This window comes from Ranitomeya imitator, chromosome 2 (genome assembly GCF_032444005.1).
Source record: "Ranitomeya imitator isolate aRanImi1 chromosome 2, aRanImi1.pri, whole genome shotgun sequence".
NCBI lineage: Eukaryota > Metazoa > Chordata > Amphibia > Anura > Dendrobatidae > Ranitomeya > Ranitomeya imitator.
Genome location: NC_091283.1, coordinates 760,556,335 through 760,579,916, shown reverse-complemented (window position 1 = coordinate 760,579,916; position 23,582 = coordinate 760,556,335). Strand labels below are relative to the sequence as shown.

Sequence of the window (23,582 nt, the reverse complement as noted above, 5' to 3'; positions counted from 1 at the left end):
GCACTGCTTCATCAATTGTATAGCAGGTGCGGACGGGTACTGCAGTTCCTCCCCTGCTCGAATGAATAGGGGAGAATATGCAGTTCCCCGGTGTAGCTACTATATATCTGATTTGAGCAGCGCTGATCCACTCCACAACTGATCATATCCATCGGCCGCCATCACCGGACGCAGCTGATCGGTGGCGGTGTTGAGTCCCTACTGATCTGATATTGATGACCTAGCCTATGGATAGGTCATCAATATAAAAGTAGTGGACAATCTTTTATATCAACCACAGAAGTATAAATTATTTTCCTCTCTTAATGTCTTCCAATTTGAAAAATGTGGTAAAATATTACTACAAAACTCTCATTCCAATATAAACACCACAAGAAGCTCCCAGACTCCCATCCAACCTGATGTGAAGCCACGGACAATTCTCATATTTAAAGTTGTATGAAGTAGTCGAGGCCTCTCCTTCGTCAGCCATTTTGCTTCAGTTAGATTCTTCACACGGGACACTTATGCATTTTTTTAATTTTTGTTGCATTCAACTGAAGATGACAAATCTTGACAGAAAAGAAACCCAACTCGTATCACTAAAATAACTTAAACGCAATAAAAGTTCTATATTTTTTTTATTCAATATTACACGAGAAATTCAAAGATCTACCAATTTTGTGCATTTTCATTGGTAAAAAAGGTCTTGAATACATGTGGTAGAAAAAAAAATGTTAATTTCCGACTACTTACAGATGCATTTTCCTGATATAACAAGGCAAAATTTGTTATCATCATGTGTAAAATGATAAAGTTGTGAAGAAATCTTTTTTTTTACTTCTATATACAGTATGTAAGGCAAGAGGTTGCACATTAATTATACTAGAAGTGACAGAGCACATTCTCTGATTTGTAATGATTTTTTGGGGGAGTCAAAGATATTACAAAACCATTTTTACACAAAAAAAAAGTGCTAGATGCTCTTGTGACTCTTCCGTAAAGCAAGATTCTAAAAAGCTAGAGCCAAAAAAAGATCTCAGTGGCAGTAAGAGCATGTGCTAAAAATGTAATCTCTTTCCTTCTTCGTCCTTCTCCGCGATGAGCTCTGAGCTCTGAACCTCATTCGCTTACTTTACCAAATCAGATCAAGTGAAGAAGCCGTAAGTAGTTTGTACTTAAAAAGAAAAAACAAAAACATCATCTTCTATGAGGTTTATTTTTTTTATGTTCCTTGATCGTGCTCCTGAATATATACGGTAGGTTATTTCATTTGTTCTTGTAAGAGGTATAAACAGAAATAATCGCGGCTCTTCCCCTTTTGCTCGTAAAGATGCTTATAGTAGCAACGGACAAAACTGAAAAAGGGGGGATATTTCAGGACACTAAATCTACTGCTGCCCGCAGTCGGTAAATAGTCATCTCCTGAAAAAAAGAGTCCAGTGGGGTTCCAGTCTTTACACTTGGAGAATTGCTGCTCCGCAGTCTTCTGGTTCTGTGTAATAAGAAGAGTTTGTGTCTGAGTGATGAATGCCAAGAGCTTCTTTGCTCTCCAGATTTGGCTCAATTATTATAGTTGTTTTTTCAAATGTTTTCTTTTTACAGGTTTCGGGACAGTTCTGCACATAGATAACTCTGTTGTAAGCCTTTAGCCTCTTCCATAGCTGGACATAGACTTTGCATTGCACGTACATAAACAAAAGTCCTCCAGTAAAGCCGATGGCTACCACGACTAATTTAGTCCAAAATGGCCATTCCAGGATACCTGTTCAAAGTGGAAAGAGATGGTAAGAACTGATGTACTTGACTACGACAAAACTATTTGTAACAGTACAACATATCCCTAAGGCCTTGACGGCTCAGAAATGTTTTTCGTCTAATGTACAACTATGGTTTCATTGACCGAAATGTCACTATGGTCTCGACCCTCTGAGTTCTCTTAGGAATATCTGAAACTGTATGCATCTTTAAGGAAGCAGAGCCATCCACCTTTAAATTCAGTCTTTTACTTGCTTCATCTCCACCAAACCTTTACTTTTCCACCAAACCTTCATTTCTTCTCCACCAAACCTCAGCTCTCCTGAAATAAGAGAACTGTGTCTGCAAATGCTACTCTGTCCTGTTACTGAGGTTCTGCCTACAGATGGCCGATTCTGGTTTGGCTAGTGTCAGGTGTCAATCATGTTTGCCAGTAGAGGACTAGACCATGTGATTTTTTTATTCTCTCTATGTGATGCACTGTAATACATTTGTATTGCATAGTATTATGCAACTGTTCAAACAAAGATGGCAGCCATAGGGCATGTGTGTGATCAGCATGGCGGAAATGTATGATGTTCCGGAGCAGGATCTAGCTCCTGACTCTGTTGTATGATTTACCAAGCTACTTAGGAACCAGATATTGAAGTAGATTATTCTAAACATAAAACTTTCTGGTCTGTATGTGAGTGTCATTGGCACTTATCTGGGACGCAGAGCTTCGCATTATTTTCGGTGGGGACATGGAGTGATATTTTGGAGGGCTTTACATTTATGGTTCAAATTGTTTTAATTGGGGCTTTTTTAGAACAGTAAATACACCAAAAACCATACGGGAGGGTAAGAGAGAGGTTATAGTTCTATTTATAAAAGAGGTTCTCATTAAAATAAATTTATTTTGCACCATTATATATAGAGTTACTAAAGACAGCAGTCTGATACTGAACGCAGGCAAAGCAGTGAACGTGGCAGCAGCTCAGTAGGGGCAGTTTGTGTATTTTTTACAGCATAGGCTTCACAGGTGAGAGGCAAATGACAACTGGCCAAAGATGAAGACTGGCTGGGAGACTCTTTCATGAAGGTCTGTCCCAGAAGAAGAAATATACTTATTTCATTTAAAAAAGTAAAGGGGTTGTATCATCGACTTTAGCAAGAAAGCACTGCTCTCCCACCTACTGACTTCCTGTTTGGTGGTGGCAGTGCGCTCCTCCTGGACTGACAGTTTGGACCAGCGTCCTCATCAAGCTACTGGACCAAAATGTGCAATCTCTGATGCTGAAAGCCGAGGCAGCTGTGCCTCAGCATCACTAGAAGAGGCAATGCCACAAAAGCTGGCTATATCCAATGATCTGTCGGCTTCAGAGCAGCTCTATTACAAGCTCTACTGAAAAGATATACTACGTGGTGACTTGTAACAGTCAAACAGTACAAAAAAAAACAAGAAAATCTCTCCATAAAAGAGAACGGAGAGGAATTTTATTAAGAAGGTTGCATCGTTGCAGTTTCATATTTTTTTTATTCAATAAAAGTGCTAAAACAGTAACTAATTAAAATAAAATTAGTGTTACCTTTCATTAATTGTGGGGATACAAGAGGAAAGAGAGGAAAGTTTCAGCTAATTAAAATCTTTGCCTAGCTACACTTTACCTTTCATCATGTTGAACCACTTCAAGACCAGGTCTAATGTATTTTTCGGACTATATGACACACCTTACCATAGGACACATCCCTGCTTTAAGCAGGAGAAAACTGGAAAATATATATTTCCTACTAATTAAACTTTCCTGGCAGTGTAAAGAAGTGGAGGGGTCAAAACCATTCATTTTAATGCACTATGGTAGAAAAGGTAGGTAATAGATCTATTGTTAGTGGTTCTCTGCAGTATGTGTACTATAAATCTATCATATTATATATTTACATGTATAATCATACAGAGCTTTACAGCATGTACATCATGTACACTCTGCAGCACAAACACACACACACCTCTGCCACATGCATACATACACACACCTCTGCCACATACATACACACCTCTGCCACATGCATACATACACACCTCTGCTACATACATACACACCTCTGCCACATGCTTACATACACACACACACACCTCTGCCACATGTTTACATACACACAAACCTCTGCCGCATACATAATAATAATATAATAAAAATAATAATTTTATTTGTATAGCGCCAACATATTCCGCAGCGCTTTACAAATTATAGAGGGGACTTGTACAGACAATAGACATTACAGCATAACAGAAATCACAGTTCAAAATAGATACCAAGAGGAATGAGGGCCCTGCTCGCAAGCTTACAAACTATAAGGAAAAGGGGAGACACGAGAGGTGGATGGTAACAATTGCTTTAGTTATTCGGACCAGCCATAGTGTAAGGCTCAGGTGTTCATGTAAAGCTGCATGAACCAGTTAACTGCCTAAGTATGTAACAGTACAGACACAGAGGGCTATTAACTGCATAAAGTGTATGAGAACATGATGTGAGGAACCTGATTATGGCTTTTTTTTTTTTTTTTTTTTTTTTTTTTTATGATAGGCCACACAGGGATCGTTAGGTTAATGTGTTGAGGCGGTAGGCCAATCTGAACAAATGAGTTTTTAGGGCACGCTTAAAACTGTGTGGATTGGGGATTAATCGTATTAACCTGGGTAGTGCATTCCAAAGAATCGGCGCAGCATGTGTAAAGTCTTGGAGACGGGAATGGGAGGTTCTGATTATTGAGGATGCTAACCTGAGGTCATTAGCGGACCGGAGGGCACGGGTAGGGTGGTAGACTGAGACCAGAGAGGATATGTAGGGTGGTGCTGAGCCATGGAGTGCTTTGTGGATGAGGGTAGTAGTTTTGTACTGGATTCTGGAGTGGATGGGTAACCAGTGTAATGACTGGCACAAGGTAGAGGCATCGGTGTAACGGTTGGTGAGGAATATGATCCTGGCAGCAGCATTCAGGACAGATTGGAGCGGGGAAAGTTTGGTAAGAGGGAGGCCGATTAGTAGAGAGTTACAATAGTCCAGACGAGAATGAATAAGTGAAACAGTAAGAGTTTTTGCAGAGTCGAAAGTAAGAAAAGGGCGAATTATAGAAATGTTTTTGAGGTGCAGATAAGAAGAGCGAGCCAGTGATCGGATGTGGGGGGTGAATGAAAGCTCGGAATCAAGGATGACCCCAAGGCAGCTGGCATGTTGCTTTGGAGTAATGGTGGAACCGCACCCAGAGATGGCAATGTCAGGCAAAGGTAGGTTAGTAGAGGGAGAAAACATGAGGAGTTCCATATATCCATACATACACACACCTCTGCCACATACAATACACACACCTCTGACACATGCTTATTTACACACACACACACACCTTTGACACTTGCTTTCATACAGGGTCGTCTATCTAGCTAATCGTTACTCGCTCTTCGCCAGTCGATACACTGGCTGCCCATTCATTACAGGATACAATTCAAAGTACTTGTTCTCATCCACAAAGCTCTCCACATTGCGGCACCCCCATACATCTCCTCCCTCATTTCTGTCTATCGGCCTAACCGACCTCTGCGCTCTGCAAATGACTTTCGACTAACCTCTGCACTAATCCGTACCTCTCACTCCTGACTCCAAGACTTCTCCCGTGCTGCGCCAATCCTCTGGAATGCTCTACCCCAAGATATTAGGACCATCCACAATTTGCATAGTTTTAGGCGATCCCTCAAAACACATTTGTTCAGAGCGGCCTACCACGTTCACTAATCTCATTTTATGTTTGTGTGTGTGTGTAGCCCATTCACTATCCCCATCTATCCTCCACCCCCTGAAGATGGCTGGACCATCATTGTAAATACATCATTGTAAATACACACCTGTACTTTGTATCTCCCCCACCCCATTGTAGGTTGTAAGCTCTCACGAGCAGGGTCGTCTTATTTCGCTTTAATTATTGTATTGTTAACATTGTTACTTATGACTGTTGTGATTAAAGCTGTTAAACTGTAAAGCGCTGCAGAATATGTTGGCGCCATATAAATAAAGATTATTATTATTATTACACACCTCTGCCATATGCTTACATAAACACACACACACCTCTGCCACATGCATACACACAACTCTGACACATGCTTTCATACACACACACCTCTTCACATGCATGCATGCATACATACACACACCTCTGCCACATACACACATACATACACACACCTCTGCCACATGCTTACATACACACACCTCTGCCACATACATACACACACCTCTGACACATGCTTACATACACACACCTCTGCCACATGCATGCATACACACACACCTCTGACATACATACACACACCTCTGCCACATGCTTACATACACACACCTCTGCCACATACATACACACACCTCTGCCACATGCATGCATACATACACACCTCTGACATACATACACACACCTCTGCCACATGCTTACATACACACACCTCTGCCACATACATGCATACACACCTCTGACATACATACACACACCTCTGCCACATGCTTACATACACACACCTCTGACATACATACACACACCTCTGCCACATGCTTACATACACACACCTCTGCCACATACATACACACACCTCTGCCACATGCATGCATACATACACACCTCTGACATACATACACACACCTCTGCCACATGCTTACATACACACACCTCTGCCACATGCATGCATACACACCTCTGACATACATACACACACCTCTGCCACATGCTTACATACACACACCTCTGACATATGCTTACATACACACACCTCTGCCACATACATACACACACCTCTGCCACATGCATGCATACATACACACCTCTGACATACATACACACACCTCTGCCACATGCTTACATACACACACCTCTGCCACATGCTTACATACACACACCTCTGCCACATACATACACACACCTCTGCCACATGCATGCATACATACACACACACACACACCCTCCTCTGACACATACATGTATTTTGAGGCAGGAGATGTATTAGACAGTGGCACCATTTTGGGAAACATACAACCTAATACATAACTTTTCTTAACCCTTTATGGGAAGAAACAGAATTAACCCCCCACACACAAATGCTGTGTTTTTTTTACGTTCTAAATTTTACACTATTAACATGCTGCATAAATAAAGTGTTACATTTATTTTGGAGTGCACCCTGATTATGGAGATATGTTTTATTATTTTGCATAATAAATGCTCTGCAAAAAATAAAAAATAAATAATAATTGCCGCTATATTTTGAGTCAAAGTTTAACATTTCTCTGCTTTATGAAGGTTTATTTTTTGCATTATGCATTTTTCATTGAAAGCATCTTCAGGAACACTTGACTTTTTGATCACTCTTTCTAGTACATTGTTCTGGAGGTGAAAAACAAAAGAAATTATTCTGGACATTTTTTTGTGTGTGTTTTTTTACACCTCAACAATCCACGTAATTAAAATGCCTCTTTTCTTGCAGATTGATACAATAATGAGAATTTAACCCCTTCATGACCCAGCCTATTTTGACCTTAAAGACCTTGCCGTTTTTTGCAATTCTGACCAGTGTCCCTTTATGAGGTAATAACTCAGGAACGCTTCAACGGATCCTAGCGGTTCTGAGATTGTTTTTTCGTGACATATTGGGCTTCATGTTAGTGGTAAATTTAGGTCAATAAATTCTGCGTTTATTTGTGATAAAAACGGAAATTTGGCGAAAATTTTGAAAATTTCGCAATTTTCACATTTTGAATTTTTATTCTGTTAAACCAGAGAGATATGTGACACAAAATAGTTAATAAATAACATTTCCCACATGTTTACTTTACATCAGCACAATTTTGGAAACAAAATTTTTTTTTGTTAGGAAGTTATAAGGGTTAAAATTTGACCAGCGATTTGTCATTTTTACAACGAAATTTACAAAACCATTTTTTTTAGGGACCACCTCACATTTGAAGTCAGTTTGAGGGGTCTATATGGCTGAAAATACCCAAAAGTGACACCATTCTAAAAACTGCACCCCTCAAGGTACTCAAAACCACATTCAAGAAGTTTATTAACCCTTCAGGTGCTTCACAGCAGCAGAAGCAACATGGAAGGAAAAAATGAACATTTAACTTTTTAGTCACAAAAATTATCTTTTAGCAACAATTTTTTTATTTTCCCAATGGTAAAAGGAGAAACTGAACCACGAAAGTTGTTGTCCAATTTGTCCTGAGTACGCTGATACCTCATATGTGGGGGTAAACCACTGTTTGGGCGCACGGCAGGGCTTGGAAGGGAAGGAGCGCCATTTGACTTTTTGAATCAAAAATTGGCTCCACTCTTTAGCGGACACCATGTCACGTTTGGAGAGCCCCCGTGTGCCTAAAAATTGGAGCTCCCCCACAAGTGACCCCATTTTGGAAACTAGACGCCCCAAGGAACTTATCTAGATGCATAGTGAGCACTTTGAACCCCCAGGTGCTTCACAAATTAATCCGTAAAAATGAAAAAGTACTTTTTTTTCACAAAAAAATTCTTTTAGCCTCAATTTTTTCATTTTCACATGGGCAACAGGATAAAATGGATCCTAAAATGTGTTGGGCAATTTCTCCTGAGTACACCAATACCTCACATGTGGGGGTAAACCACTGTTTGGGCACATGGTAAGGCTCGGAAGGGAAGGAGCGCCATTTGACTTTTTGAATGAAAAATTATTTCCATCGTTAGCGGACACCATGTCGCGTTTGGAGAGCTCCTGTGTGCCTAAACATTGGCGCTCCCCCACAAGTGACCCCATTTTGGAAACTAGACCCCCCAAGGAACTTATTTAGATGCCTAGTGAGCACTTTAAACCCTCAGGTGCTTCACAAATTGATCTGTAAAAATGGAAAAGTACTTTTTTTTCACAAAAAAATTCTTTTCGCCTCAATTTTTTCATTTTCACATGGGCAGTAGGGTAAAATGGATCATAAAATTTGTTGGGCAATTTCTCCCGAGTACGTCGATACCTCATATGTGGGGGTAAACCACTGTTTGGGCACTCGGCAGGGCTCGGAAGGGAAGGCACGCCATTTGACTTTTTGAATGGAAAATTAGCTCCAATTGTTAGCGGACACCATGTCGCGTTTGGAGAGCCCCTGTGTGCCTAAACATTGGAGCTCCCCCACAAGTGACCCCATTTTGGAAACTAGACCCCCCAAGGAACTTATCTAGATGCATATTGAGCACTTTAAACCCCCAGGTGCTTCACAGAAGTTTATAACGCAGAGCCATGAAAATAAAAAATAATTTTTCTTTCCTCAAAAATGATTTTTTAGCCTGGAATTTCCTATTTTGCCAAGGATAATAGGAGAAATTGGACCCCAAATATTGTTGTCCTGTTTGTCCTGAGTACGCAGATACCCAATATGTGGGGGTAAACCACTGTTTGGGCGCACGGCAGGGCTCGGAAGGGATGGCACGCCATTTGGCTTTTTAAATGGAAAATTAGCTCCAATCATTAGCGGACACCATGTCACGTTTGGAGAGCCCCTGTGTGCCTAAACATTGGAGATCCCCCAGAAATGACACCATTTTGGAAACTAGACCCCCAAAGGAACTAATCTAGATGTGTGGTGAGGACTTTGAACCCCCAAGTGCTTCACAGAAGTTTATAACGCAGAGCCATGAAAAAAAAAAAAAATTATTTTCTCAAAAATGATCTTTTAGCCTGCAATTTTTTATTTTCCCAAGGGTAACAGGAGAAATTTGACCCCAAAAGTTGTTGTCCAGTTTCTCCTGAGTACGCTGATACCCCATATGTGGGGGTAAATCACTGTTTGGGCACATGCCGGGGCTCGGAAGTGAAGTAGTGACGTTTTGAAATGCAGACTTTGATGGAATGCTCTGTGGGCGTCACGTTGCGTTTGCAGAGCCCCTGATGTGGCTTAACAGTAGAAACCCCCCACAAGTGACCCCATTTTGGAAACTAGACCCCCAAAGGAACTTATCTAGATGTGTGGTGAGCACTTTGAACCCCCAAGTGCTTCATAGAAGTTTATAATGCAGAGCCGTGAAAATAATAAATACGTTTTCTTTCCTCAAAAATAATTATTTAGCCCAGAATTTTTTATTTTCCCAAGGGTTACAGAAGAAACTGGACCCCAAAAGTTGTTGTCCAGTTTCTCCTGAGTACGCTGATACCCCATATGTGGGGGTAAACCACTGTTTGGGCACAAGCCGAGGCTCGGAAGTGAAGTAGTGACGTTTTGAAATGCAGACTTTGATGGAATGCTCTGTGGGCGTCACGTTGCGTTTGCAGAGCCCCTGATGTGGCTTACCAGTAGAAACCCCACACAAGTGACCGCATTTTGGAAACTAGACCCCGAAAGGAACTTATCTAGATGTGTGGTGAGCACTTTGAACCCCCAAGCGCTTCATAGAAGTTTATAATGCAGAGCCGTGAAAATAATAAACACGTTTTCTTTCCTCAAAAATAATTATTTAGCCCAGAATTTTTTATTTTCCCAAGGGTTACAGGAGAAATTGGACCCCAAAAGTTGTTGTCCAGTTTCTCCTGAGTACGTTGATACCCCATGAGTGGGGGTAAACCACTGTTTGGGCACACGTCGGGGCTCAGAAGGGAAGTAGTGACTTTTGAAATGCAGACTTTGATGGAATGGTCTGCGGGTGTCACGTTGCGTTTGCAGAGCCCCTGGTGTGCCTAAACAGTAGAAACCCCCACAAGTGACCCCATTTTAGAAATTAGACCCCCCAAGGAACTTATCTAGATATGTGGTGAGCACTTTGAACCCCCAAGTGCTTCACAGACGTTTACAACGCAGAGCCGTGAAAATAAAAAATCATTTTTCTTTCCTCAAAAATTATGTTTTAGCAAGCATTTTTTTTGATTCACAAGGGTAACAGGAGAAATTGGACCCCAGTAATTGTTGCGCAGTTTGTCCTGAGTATGCTGGTACCCCATATGTGGGGGTAAACCACTGTTTGGGCACACGTCAGGGCTCGGAAGTGAGGGAGCACCATTTGACTTTTTGAATACGAGATTGGCTGGAATCAATGGTGGCGCCATGTTGCGTTTGGAGACCCCTGATGTGCCTAAACAGTGGAAACCCCTCAATTCTACCTCCAACACTAACCCCAACACACCCCTAACCCTAATCCCAACTGTAGCCATAACCCTAATCACAACCCTAACCGCAACACACCCCTAACCACAACCCTAACCCCAACACACCCCTAACCATAACCACAACCCTAATTCCAACCCTAACCCTAAGGCTATGTGCCCACGTTGCGGATTCGTGTGAGATATTTTCGCACCATTTTTGAAAAATCCGCGGGTAAAAGGCACTGCGTTTTACCTGCGGATTTTCCGCGGATTTCCAGTGTTTTTTGTGCGGATTTCACCTGCGGATTCCTATTGAGGAACAGGTGTAAAACGCTGCGGAATCCGCACAAAGAATTGACATGCTGCGGAAAATACAACGCAGCGTTTCCGTGTGGTATTTTCTGCACCATGGGCACAGCGGATTTGGTTTCCATATGTTTACATGGTACTGTAAACCTGATGGAACACTGCTGCGAATCCGCAGCCAAATCCGCACCGTGTGCACATAGCCTAATTCTAAAGGTATGTGCACATGCTGCGGAAAACGCTGCGGATCCGCAGCAGTTTCCCATGAGTTTACAGTTCAATGTAAACCTACGGGAAACAAAAATCGCTGTGCCCATGCTGCGGAAAAACTGCACGGAAACGCAGCGGTTTACATTCCGCAGCATGTCACTTCTTTGTGCGGATTCCGCAGCGGTTTTACAACTGCTCAAATAGAAAATCGCAGTTGTAAAACCGCAGTGAAATGCGCAGAAAAACCGCGGTAAATCCGCCATAAATCCGCAGCGGTTTAGCACTGCGGATTTATCAAATCCGCAGCGGAAAAATCCGCAGAGGACCAGAATACGTGTGCACATACCGAAACCCTAACCCTAACCCTAACCCTAACCCTACCCCTAGCCCTAACCCTAACCCTACCCCTAGCCCTAACCCTAACCCTAGCCCTAACCCTACCCCTAACCCTAACCCTACCCCTAACCCTACCCCTAACCCTAACCCTAACCCTATTCTAACATTAGTGGAAAAAAAAAATTTCTTTATTTTTTTATTGTCCCTACCTATGGGGGTGACAAAGGGGGGGGGGTCATTTATTATTTTTTTTATTTTGATCACTGAGATAGATTATATCTCAGTGATCAAAATGCACTTTGGAACGAATCTGCCGGTCGGCAGATTCGGCGGGCGCACTGCGCATGCGCCCGCCATTTTGGAAGATGGCGGCGCCCAGGCAGAAGACGGACGGGACCCCGGCTGGATCGGTAAGTATGATGGGGTGGGGGGGACCACGGGGGGGGGATCGGAACACGGGGGGGGAATCGGAGTGCGGGAGGGGTGGAACGGAGCACGGGGGGCGTGGAACGGAGCACGGGGGGGCTGGAATGGAGCACGGGGGGGTGGAACGGAGCACCGGGGGGGGTGGATCGGAGTGCAGGGGGGGTGATTGGAGCACGGGGGGGTGATTGGAGCACGGGGGGAGCGGACAAGAGCACGGGGGGGAGCGGAGCACTGGACGGAGGGGAGCCGGAGCAGTGTACCGGCCAGATCGGAGGGCTGGGGGGGCGATCGGAGTGGTGGGTTGGGGGCACACTAGTATTTCCAGCCATGGCCGATGATATTTCAGCATCGGCCATGGCTGGATTGTAATATTTCACCCGTTATAATGGGTGAAATATTACAAATCGCTCTGATTGGCAGTTTCACTTTCAACAGCCAATCAGAGCGATCGTAGCCACGAGGGGGTGAAGCCACCCCCCCCTGGGCTAAACTACCACTCCCCCTGTCCCTGCAGATCGGGTGAAATGGGAGTTAACCCTTTCACCCGATCTGCAGGGACGCGATCTTTCCATGACGCCGCATAGGCGTCATGGGTCGGATTGGCACCGACTTTCATGACGCCTACGTGGCGTCAAAGGTCGGGAAGGGGTTAAAAAACAAAGTTTTTTTTTTTTTTTTTTTGTTTGTTTTTTTTAGGTACATAGGACTTTATTGAGCAATTTATATATACGGTAAAAAAAATTTTGGGAGGGGAATGAACAAAAATCTGCAATTCTGGTATGGTTTTATTTATTTTTATTTTGCTCTCGGAGCGGGATAATCATGATATAGGTTCACGGTATGAGTTAATGCGATTATGGTGTTATCCAACTTCAAAGTTTTTTCTGATGTTTATGTAAAAAGCCGGTGAAGAGATGGAATCTGGTTAGATGGGCCGAAAATCTGTCAGCGCTCATTCCCAGATATTGTTTGTTATCGGCGCGTGTAAACAGGTTGGCAAATGCTTATTTGTGAGGTGATCAGAGCAACGTCACCAGAAAACACCCCACACCTCAGATTTCTGGAACACTGGGCGAGGGAGTGAGCCAGAATGTGATTTCGGGTTTAGGAAGCGGGTTAGGCTTTCCTAATCACAGGGGCAGGGCTGTTGCGTTCCTTTTAGAAGATTAATCTGTTTTGCAAGAATTAAGTTGTGCCAGCCGGTATTATGGAATTTTAGAGAAAGCAGATTAGCCATGGACCAGGCAGGATCTGACTAGAAGAACTATGTGTAACATTTTGAAGTGTAAGGGGCATGGAAGGAGTATATAATAAATGCTTGTAAAGAACATCTGTTGCTAGCACAAACCCCTTTAGGTATCTATGAAACGCTTTATAGTAAGGGGTAAGGCTAGGTTCACATTGCGTTAGTGGGTGTCCGCTAACGGACTCCGTTACATGGCGCAATTGTCGCAATTAACGCTATGTAACGGATCAGTTAGCGCACCCATTGACTGCAATGTGCTAACGGATCCCTAACACATCGCAAATGTATGCCATTTTTGGCATGCGTCTGCGATGTGCCGTTAGTTTCGGACGGACCTCGAACGCTGCTTGCATCTGCGCTAGCGGGATTGCCGAACGCAATCCCTTTTTGGACATTGCGTTAGCGTATCCGCTAAACGGATTGCACTAACGCAATGTGAACCTAGCCTAATGTAGCGGTCCATGCAAATCGGTCCGAGCATGGCCCACGAGTGCACAGACTGGCTCCGGGTCTCCCGACCCAGGCTGGACAGCTTTATGTATTTCTATGAGGCTGTCAAGCTCGGGTCGGGGGAGCTGCGGCCAGTCCACGCATTGTGGTCAGATCAGACGTCTGCATGGGCCCTAAAGGTTTAGCCAAGGTTTTTTAATCCACAGAGAAGTACTAGGTGAGCGCTTCCACCACTTCTTCAGCTCAAAACAGGAAACACCTTCTTTACCCCTCATATCTGTTAAAGGGAACCTGTCACCCCGAAAATCGCGGGTGAGGTAATCCCACCGGCATCAGGGGCTTATCTGCAGCATTCTGTAATGCTGTAGATAAGCCCCCGATGTTACCTGAAAAAGGAGAAAAAGACGTTATATTATACTCACCCAGGGGCGGTCCCGCTGCTGGTCAGGTCGGATGGGCGTCTCCGGTTCGCTGCGGTGCCTCCTATCTTCTTTCCATGACGTCCTCTTCTGATCTTCAGCCACGGCTCCGGCGCAGGCGTACTTTGCTCTGCCCTCTTGAGGGCAGAGGATAGTACTGCAGTGCGCAGGCGCCGGAAAGGTCAGAGGCCCGGCGCCTGCGCAGTGCAGTACTATCCTCTGCCCTCAAGAGGACAGAGCAAAGTACGCCTGCGCTGGAGCCGTGGCTGAAGATCAGAAGAGGACGTCATGGAAAGAAGATAGGAGGCGCCGCAGCGGACCGGAGACGCCCATCCGACCTGACCAGCAGCGGGACCGCCCCTGGGTGAGTATAATATAACGTCTTTTTCTCCTTTTTCAGGTAACATCGGGGGTTTATCTACAGCATTACAGAATGCTGCAGATAAGCCCCTGATGCCGGTGGGATTACCTCACCCGCGATTTTCGGGGTGACAGGTTCCCTTTAAAATTGAAGTGTTTTTGCAGGCCAAACCTAAATTCCTGCAAAGCCCCCAGCTCAATGCAGATAGCTGAATCCTGACAGTGTGTGTTGCCTGCTTGAATGATTATCATACTGGTGGTCAACTAACAACTTTTCCTGCTTCTCACAATCTTCCATTGAGAAAAGCGGAAGAGAAGCTTGTTGGCACATGAGTGGACATATGTAATTCTCATACGTGTGGTCACATAAAAACTACTCGAGCTGGCAACAAAGTGCAATCCTGACCGTGCATATTGTACACCGTCAGGATTCAGCTAGCTGCCGTGAAAGAGGCATTGCAGTACTTTAGGATTAGCCCGAAAACTCCCCTTACTAAAGAAGTTTACCTACCAGTGGTTTGGCCCAATTTGATCTCCTCTGCAGTCCTGTCAATTAAAACATATAAAGACCAAACAACGCAGGTGATTGCGATGATGTGGAATGTAACCGAGCACATGATTTTCCTCCGTTCACTTGAGGTCATCTGCAGCTTTTCCCACTAGAATGAAAATCAGAATTGTACATCATATCCAAGCCAACAAATGTCTCTGTATGAGAATCAGAAGCATTCTCTTTACTTGTGTTAGTCATATTAAAGAGGACCTGTCACCATGTGAAAAGTGGAAAGTTTATGCTCTTTTATGTCCGCATTTTTTTTTTTTAAAGAATATTCAGCCTTTTTTTAATCCACCATATGATTCGAGAGGTATGGACCTTTTTAATTAATTCTATTTTTTATGGTCTTTACCAAGGAGTCATTACTCACTGGGTAATATTGTAGAGCAGACTAAAGACACGCCCTAGAGGATCCTGTGAACCACGCCCCTTTGACAAATACCATAAAAAATAGCACTAAATAAGGCGGATTTCAGAAACAAAAAAAAAAGAATTAATACGTAGGGGAATGGCAGGAATAAAATAAGAGCAAAAACTGGCCACTTTGGACCTAGTGGCAGGTCCTCTTTAATTAGCCAGCAGCTATCATTCAGATATAATCCCATTGTCTGGAAGGCTATATGAATGCATTATACAGAACTGCTGACACATGTGTAAATACTACAGTCTTTGAAGAAAATCCTACTGTAGGACATCTGCAGAATTTTGTGCTCTAAATCTTCCACTCAGCAGAAAGGTGCTTCACTTACTTTTCTTAAAGGCTTTAATTTGGTTTCCATAATGAACTCAAACTTGCAAAGTTCACAGCAGCGCGTATCTGAGCTCTTGATCCATTGCTGGAGGCAAGCCTGGTGCACGAAATGAAGGCTTCCTGTACAGTGACAGGGTGTTATCAGAGGACTCTCATCATCACCTTCACAGTGACATATCCTGAATTGAAGACAAGATCCATAGTCACAAGTTTAATAGGAAGTCATTTTACTGTTTTACATTTCGTGTGCTTTTTTGTGTGAAACTTCCCATGTTACTTTATATGAACCTTCAGCTTCCCATTTGATATCAACTTGAATGGTTTTGTTCTATTAGAAAGTACGGTACCATATTTTATATCTATCTAAACAAGAGAACACAGCAGCCTTCTAAGCAGTGAGATACATGTAAACATTGACTATATGAGGTTTAAAATGCATAATTATGATATAGAATATACTAATTAAAATAAAGGTAGTTTGCGGTCTAATTGGCCGATTTATGTGTGCCCATCAACCATGGCAAGGTGACCTTTGTTTGATAGGAACCTACTAATACTTATCAAACATGCCTTTCCCAGACTATAAGCCTACAAAATTAATGGGCAGGTAGGATTCAGCATTAATTAATAACACCCTTGATGTGCACTCCTCCCATCAGCCCAAGGGTGTTTTTAATTAATGCTGGATCCTGCCTACCCATTAATTTTGTAGGCTTATAGCCCGGGAGAGGTATGTTTGATAAGTATTAGGTTAGGTTCTAGTCAAAGAAAGGTAACCTTGCCATGGTTGATGGGCACACATGAATTAACCAATTTATGCACTAAGTACCTTCATTTTGTTAAGCATATTCTATATCGTGGTTATGCATTTTAATTCTCATGCATTCAATGTTTTTAGATCTTAGAGCGCTGCTGTATTCTCCTGTTAGTATATTGTGCAGTCATGGCAGCTTGCACCTGTGCACATCAGCTTTGTTCTGTATGGAGATGCTGGTCAGTTTTTTGTTATATAGCTACTATATAATTGTCTAAGGCAGGGGTGTCAAACTGCATTCCTCGAGGGCCGCAAACAGGTCATGTTTTCAGGATTTCCTTGTATTGCACAGGTGATAATTTAATCACCTGCACAGAATGATTCCAGCACCTTGTGTAATGCAAAGGAAATCTTGAAAACAAGCATGGTCTGAGGCCCTTGAGGAATGCAGTTTGACACCCCTGGTCTAAGGGGTACTTCCGTCTTTCTGTCTGCAACTTCCGTCACGGAAATCCCACGTCACTGATTGGTCTCGCCAGCTGCCTGTCCTGGCTTCAGCGACCAATCAGCGACAGCCACAGTCTGGTCAAGAATTAGTCCCTCCCTACTCCCGTCCAGTCAGTGCTGGCGCCCACTCCATACTCCCCTCCAGTCAGCGCTCACACAGGGTTAATGAAAGCGTTAACGGACCGCATTATGCCACAGGTAATGCACTCCGTTAACGCTGCTATTAAACCCTGTGTGACCAACTTTTTACTATTGATGCTGCCTATGCAGCATCAATAGTAAAAAGATCTAATGTTAAAAATAAAAAAAACAAAAAACCTGCTATTCTCACCATCCGTCGTCCGCCGTGGTGCATGCGGCTGCCACCAGCTTCCGTTCCCAGAGATGCACTGCAAAATTACCCCGAAGACTTAGCGGTCTCGCTGACCGCTACGTCATCTGGGTAATTTTGCAATGCATCCTGGGAACGGAAGCTGGCGGTAGCCGCGCGCATCGACAGAGCTTCGCTGGACGACGGAGGGAGAGTATTGAACTATTTTTTATTTTAATTCTACTACATGGGCAGTGTTATATACTATGTGGGCTGTGTTATATACTGCGTGGGCTGTGTTATATACTACATGGCTGCTATATACTACATGGGCAGTGTTATATACTGCGTGGGCTGCGTTATATACTACATGGCTGCTATATACTACGTGGGCAGTGTTGTATACTGTATGGGCTGTGTTACACAGCCCACGCAGTATATAACACAGCCCACATAGTATACAACATTGCCCACGTAGTATATAGCAGCCATGTAGTATATAACGCAGCCCACGCAGTATATAACACAGCCCACATAGTATACAACACTGCCCATGTAGTATATAACACAGCCCACGCAGTATATTATATGCTACATGGCTGCTATATAAGACATGGGCAGTGTTATATGCTATGTGGGCAATGTTATATACTATGTGGGCTGTGTTATACACTGTTTGGGCTGTGTTATATACTGCGTGGCTGCTATATACTACGTGGGCAATGTTATATACTACGTGGGTAGTGTTATGTACTACGTGGGAAATGTTATATACTGTTTGGGCTGTGTTATATACTGCGTGGCCTGTATTAACGCATTGGGTATTCTACAATATGTCGTGGCCTGTGCTATATACTATGTGGCTGCTATATACATACATACAAGCAAAAGTTGTGAAAGACCTATCACAACTTTTGCCATATACAATATGTAGGAGTCAAATTAATGTCATGAATTGATACATTATTAATAAGCTATCCTTAGGGTGCATTTACACCCAAAGATTATGTTGAACGAGCGTTCCCAGATCACCAATCACCCTACGAACAAGCAAAACACTAGCTGATAGGGTGAAATGATCTTTTGTGCTGCACAAAAGATCATTGGTTTCAGCAGCGCATCCTCTTTTGTTAACAGGACCTGCACTGTTGAGAACAATGGAAACCTCACTAAGAGTGGTCTGACTGTGTAAACAGGTTATTAAAAGACCGCTGATCTGTAATTATTTACAAATTAGCGGTCATTTCATGTTGCAAATTGGTTAATGTAAAAACACCTATAGGATAGGCCATCATGATCTGATTGGTTGGGGTAACAATCAGCTGGCCAATTGGGTTGTAACATTTCATGAAACCTCTTTATTACTTATCAGTCACAGCTCCATAGTTCTGGTAGTGGACATAACTGGGACTGCAGCTTAGACCATTCAAGTGAAAGATACAACCATTAGCAAAAATCTGAAACTGTGCCAGGTAAACGAAAAAAGAAAAAGGGGACGCAGTATTTTCAGTAAGCTGATTGGCAGAGGCACAGGAAGTCAGATCCCACCTTTCTGAAATCAATGACGTCCTACCTAATACCTGGCTGTCAAGATTTTAGCCCCCCAAAACATTTATTTAAAAAAAAAAAAAGTGAGAAACTTTTTTCCCTTTTTTTTTTTAAATAAAGACCTTTGATAAAAGGCAATTTAGCCGTGTATACATTTTGGGCACTGTTTTTTGTGTGTGTTATTAACCCTTGATACTATCTAAAGTAAAAAAAAATAAATCTAATAATCCTTTAATCAGGCATTAATGGAACTATACAGTAGCATATTATAAATTATTACCAACTGGCTCCAAAGTAGAAAAAAAACATTTAAAATAGATCTGCCAGCGCTACTCAATATGCAATAATTTTATCCGCCAGTAAATGTTTTTAACATTTTTTTCCCCCATTAAAGGAGTATATTATTTTGTCACTTCATTCAGTTATCTAAGCTTTCCTACCAGAATGTAAGTGCACTGAATGCCAGATTAAATGAATATTATTGAAATAACGAGGGTGCTACATCTACATTAACGTGAACTTGTCAAGTACACTCACACTAATAAACATCTTGAGACATGAAGAGAAGATCACGTGAATGAAGAAAGTCACTTCAATGCAAACTACTGAAATGTTTGAGGCAGGCGATGGCTACTGAATTGGCAAGCTGGTTTACAGTTGTGTAAATCCAGTCTAAAAATTATTACATGCCAATCTGTAGGCAACAAATACACCTCGATCAGGGGTGGAGTAGAGATGATAAACTTCAGGAACCAGCCAGTCACATCTAGGATCTACAAAGACCTGGGGAGGGCCTAAGTCACATGTATATATTATAACCAATGACAAATCTGTGGGCCAAACGCAGGAACCTTCCGTTCCCATACGCATCAGCCCGTCAGTTGACCTTGCCGATATCTGCGGGTTTGTCTGATTTTAGTCTAATGTATACGGTGGCCTAAGGTTACGTTCCCATGATGAGATTTTGACGCTGCATATTTTAGGTGCGCAAAGAACGCAGGGTCTTACTAAGAATGTATGTAATCTGTACATGACTGCTACAATAAAGTTTGGTCAAAGCCAAAGCAGCTTTATTAAAAACATGACTAAACAAAAATAGCTTCAAACACGTGATAAAAATGCATGTAAAAAAGGGCAAGGAACCTGCTCGATGCAGAAAATTTGCAACATCAGAGCCTCATCCCAGGAACGTAGCCTAAAAGATACCAGTAGTACATTAGTAATAATTACCAGCGAATTATCAAAGACGGTCGGCCTGAATGTTCTAGACTTGTGATGGTGATCTGGCTCTTGAATATTCTTCAGCTTCTATCCACCACTACAAGAGTACCTAAGTAATAGTACTATATAGACAAATCTACACAAATACTCAGGGCACAAACTATCTAGATAAAGTGAACTCGGAAGACATAATCGGAATATCTGCTCTGTTCATAATCGGAATATCTGCTCCGTTCATTTTTTGATTGGTAATGCTGGCATGACCACTGAATAGCAAATTAAAATAGGAATAAAGAGATTTAATTAGATACCCAGGTTAAACAGCAGAAGTCATGCCATTGGTCCTAGGCCCAGAAAATATTCCGGAGATTATCCAATATGCAAACCATACAGAGCGATATTCAGATCATAAATACCATTATATCTATAGTGCAAACTACAATGCTGCACCCACAACTAAAACTATAACTAAAGAGATGTAACTCCATTTAAGTTTATATTGGAAAATTGACAGCCATGAAACCTAGGAATTATGTAACGGATGAGAACGTCTTTAGCCAAGGTGCTAGTTTTATTCCCTTTATATCGCTGTTCCTAGAGGATACCTCATACTAATGAATACATGACAATATAGGATACATAAATGAAATGTCACAAGTTTTTGTCACCTGCCTTTGCTAAAAACAAAACCTATGACAATGTAATGGAAACATCACTTTTTTCATCATGTTCCTGTTTGCTATATTGGTTAGAACTTTTGACTTGTCAAAACGCTACTACTAATTTTCATATCCTAAAAAGCCACCAGGTGGTAGACAGAGATTTACTCACTATAGCTGTCAATGATTCAATGTAAAACTATGGGGCTACATCTCGGAAAATAAGGTGGAGGGTGGTTCTTTTGTAAACCAACCTGCATACATCCCCAGATGCAGACACAGGGGAGGCGGGGGGAATTTTTTTGGAAGGGGAAGGACATTCAAGGTCGCTATCTTCCACTGAACATAGAGGAGCCCTTAGTTCCTTCGGATCTTCCTTGACAGCAACATTGTCCTCAAAAACATCATCATCCCCAATGTCATCAGAACAAAAATCAGTGCTTCCCAAAAGCATACTGGAAGAGGTGCCTGCGTGAAGACTTCTAGAGTAGCCATCAAGCTCTTGGAACCTGTTCAGGCTATGGACACTTGAGCTTGGTGAAAAGGAAAATAAATAGTGGAGCAATGTTTTGCTTTTTGACGAATCACTGTCAGCCTTATCATCAATAACAGGTATACATACAGATCCAAGACTAGTGTCCAGATATGGGATCATCAGTAGATTGGATGAGACAGACTGACCTCGAACACCATTACAGTTATTCATAGACACAGGATTAGCAAATTTAGCTCCATTTTCTGGAAATTGGAATTTGTTCTTCGCAAAATTATGTTCTTCAGCTGAACGCAGTTTCCCTTCCGAGCTAGTTCTTTCCACAAAATCACAGTTCCCAGGTGGCTCCTCTCTTTTTTTGTCCACATCATTGAGTGACTTTGAGAATGGGAGGGTGGATTTAGCCTTATGGGGCTTCTCGATGCTGGTATGGATTTTCGTATTTGCATTTTCAATAGAGAAGCCATCTTGACAAATAATGGTCACGGTGGCCCCTGATGTCCTAGAATTCTGGCATGTAGGATTTTTCAACACAACAGCAGACTGCAATGGACTTTGATGACAACATTCAGAAAATACAGCACTGGAACTGCATGCAGAACAGTGAAAAAAAGCATAGAAAGTAAAAAAAGAATGACAAGAGAAGACATTCATTGTGATAAACATGAAACAACACAGACAACATGGGGTGGAACAAGGCAGGACATACAGAACATACACAGACAGTATCTGATCAAAGTCTATGGGCTAAATCTGCTTTATATGTATTTTTGTGTATAAAAATGATTAGTCAATACCTGCAAATATCTTGGCTGGAAGGTGTCACTGATGTCCGTGGAAAGCTAGTTGGGGCAGTAACTGAAGTCGGGCTTCCTGCCTGAAAAATAGGAAACACTTGTTTTAATATGAACTTTTGGATGAGAAATGAAAATGAAGAATCAATAAAAACAAAAAAAAACCCCAACGATCTATTCTGATGAATAAGTGCTTATTCAGATGTCTGTTTTTCTCATGTATGAGTATACTTTTTTTTATTTTTTATTTTATATACAGTAGACACAGTATAAGAAAGCGCAGTCTGTGGAAAACAAGTTACACTGACCCAATGGATTAAAAAAAGGGCTCTGCTTAAACCTCCAGCAGTCAAATGGAGTCCGATGGATGCATTTGATTTACCGTATATGCCGGAAGGTTTTGCCAGGGTATATGCCAAATTTATGGGCTCAGATGGTCTACAACGAACCTTAACCAAATGTAATTTACTATATAGTTCCCATCATATATTCCAATTTGAGACCAGATGACTGTTTGAAGAACCCTGTAGATAGGAACAAGAGAGGATTGATGCAAAATCATTTTTAGGACTTTGGTGGATTTCTGAGGATATTCAAAAAGTATTTCAAGCTAAAGAAAGCCATTATTATAGGCATGAATGCAGCGGAGTGTCAGAAAAAAATGTATACAGTCAAATACTTATATCGTTGAGAACAAAGGGATTGTCAATCTGAAATACTGAATACTGAAATACCTGACAACATCTGTCGGTGGAAACTTGAGGGTCCCCATACATAGTACACGGTCTGCTGAGCCTTCTGATATTGGCAGGTTGAGCAGACATTAGTCTAATATGAATGGGAGCGAGCCTTAAGGAGAGACCTGTCAGTCAAAAGGAAAAAGTAGGGAGAAGCTACTGGGAACCCGCCTTGGACTAGTTAACCAAGTCACATTATTGACCCCAGGGAAGAATTAAAAGTATCTTTTCTCCGAAATGCCGCAGCACTTCATAGTATAACCTACATGGCTGCAATAACTGCATCAGACTCCAATTCATTCTGCCTATGGTTTGGGCAGCATGAATCAGCCGACTGCTTCCATCTAACAACTTTTGAACAGATTTGACTCCCGAAAAATATCTTACAATCACACAGCCTTCAGTCTATCCATAATTATTCTGCAGTTAATAGGTTAATACAGGCTACTTACAAAGTTAAGTGTGTGTACAGTAATCATCCAGTCCTAGGGATGTGACACCAATGTTACACTTTCATTTGAAGTTCAGGATTTTTAAAACGGCCAAGAGCTAGAAATGTAAATAACCATTACTTACCTATTCAACAGTCTGCAACTCCAGTGGTCCCAAGCAATTTCCTGCTTCTGCAGCAGAAACTGGGTACG

At 42.2% G+C, this 23,582-nt stretch overlaps 1 protein-coding gene across 13 annotated transcripts in view; it reads right to left on the bottom strand.

Annotated features, from left to right (window-relative positions):
* Nucleotides 1–601: 601 nt before the first annotated feature.
* MARCHF8 (membrane associated ring-CH-type finger 8) overlaps nt 602–23,582 on the bottom strand; it is a 303,316-nt gene continuing 280,335 nt past the window's right edge. For 7 of the 13 annotated variants that reach the window (XM_069753358.1, XM_069753357.1, XM_069753355.1 and 4 more), the window contains 5 exons: nt 22,205–22,284; nt 21,169–21,996; nt 15,914–16,094; nt 15,120–15,267; nt 602–1,744 (listed from right to left, as the gene is read on the bottom strand). In XM_069753358.1, the coding sequence (XP_069609459.1) occupies nt 1,437–1,744; nt 15,120–15,267; nt 15,914–16,094; nt 21,169–21,996; nt 22,205–22,284 (1,545 nt within the window). In that variant the 3' untranslated portion in view covers nt 602–1,436. The remainder of the gene's footprint in view (nt 1,745–15,119; nt 15,268–15,913; nt 16,095–21,168; nt 21,997–22,204; nt 22,285–23,582) is intronic. The other 6 variants (XM_069753364.1, XM_069753366.1, XM_069753365.1 and 3 more) reach the window with 1 other exon arrangement.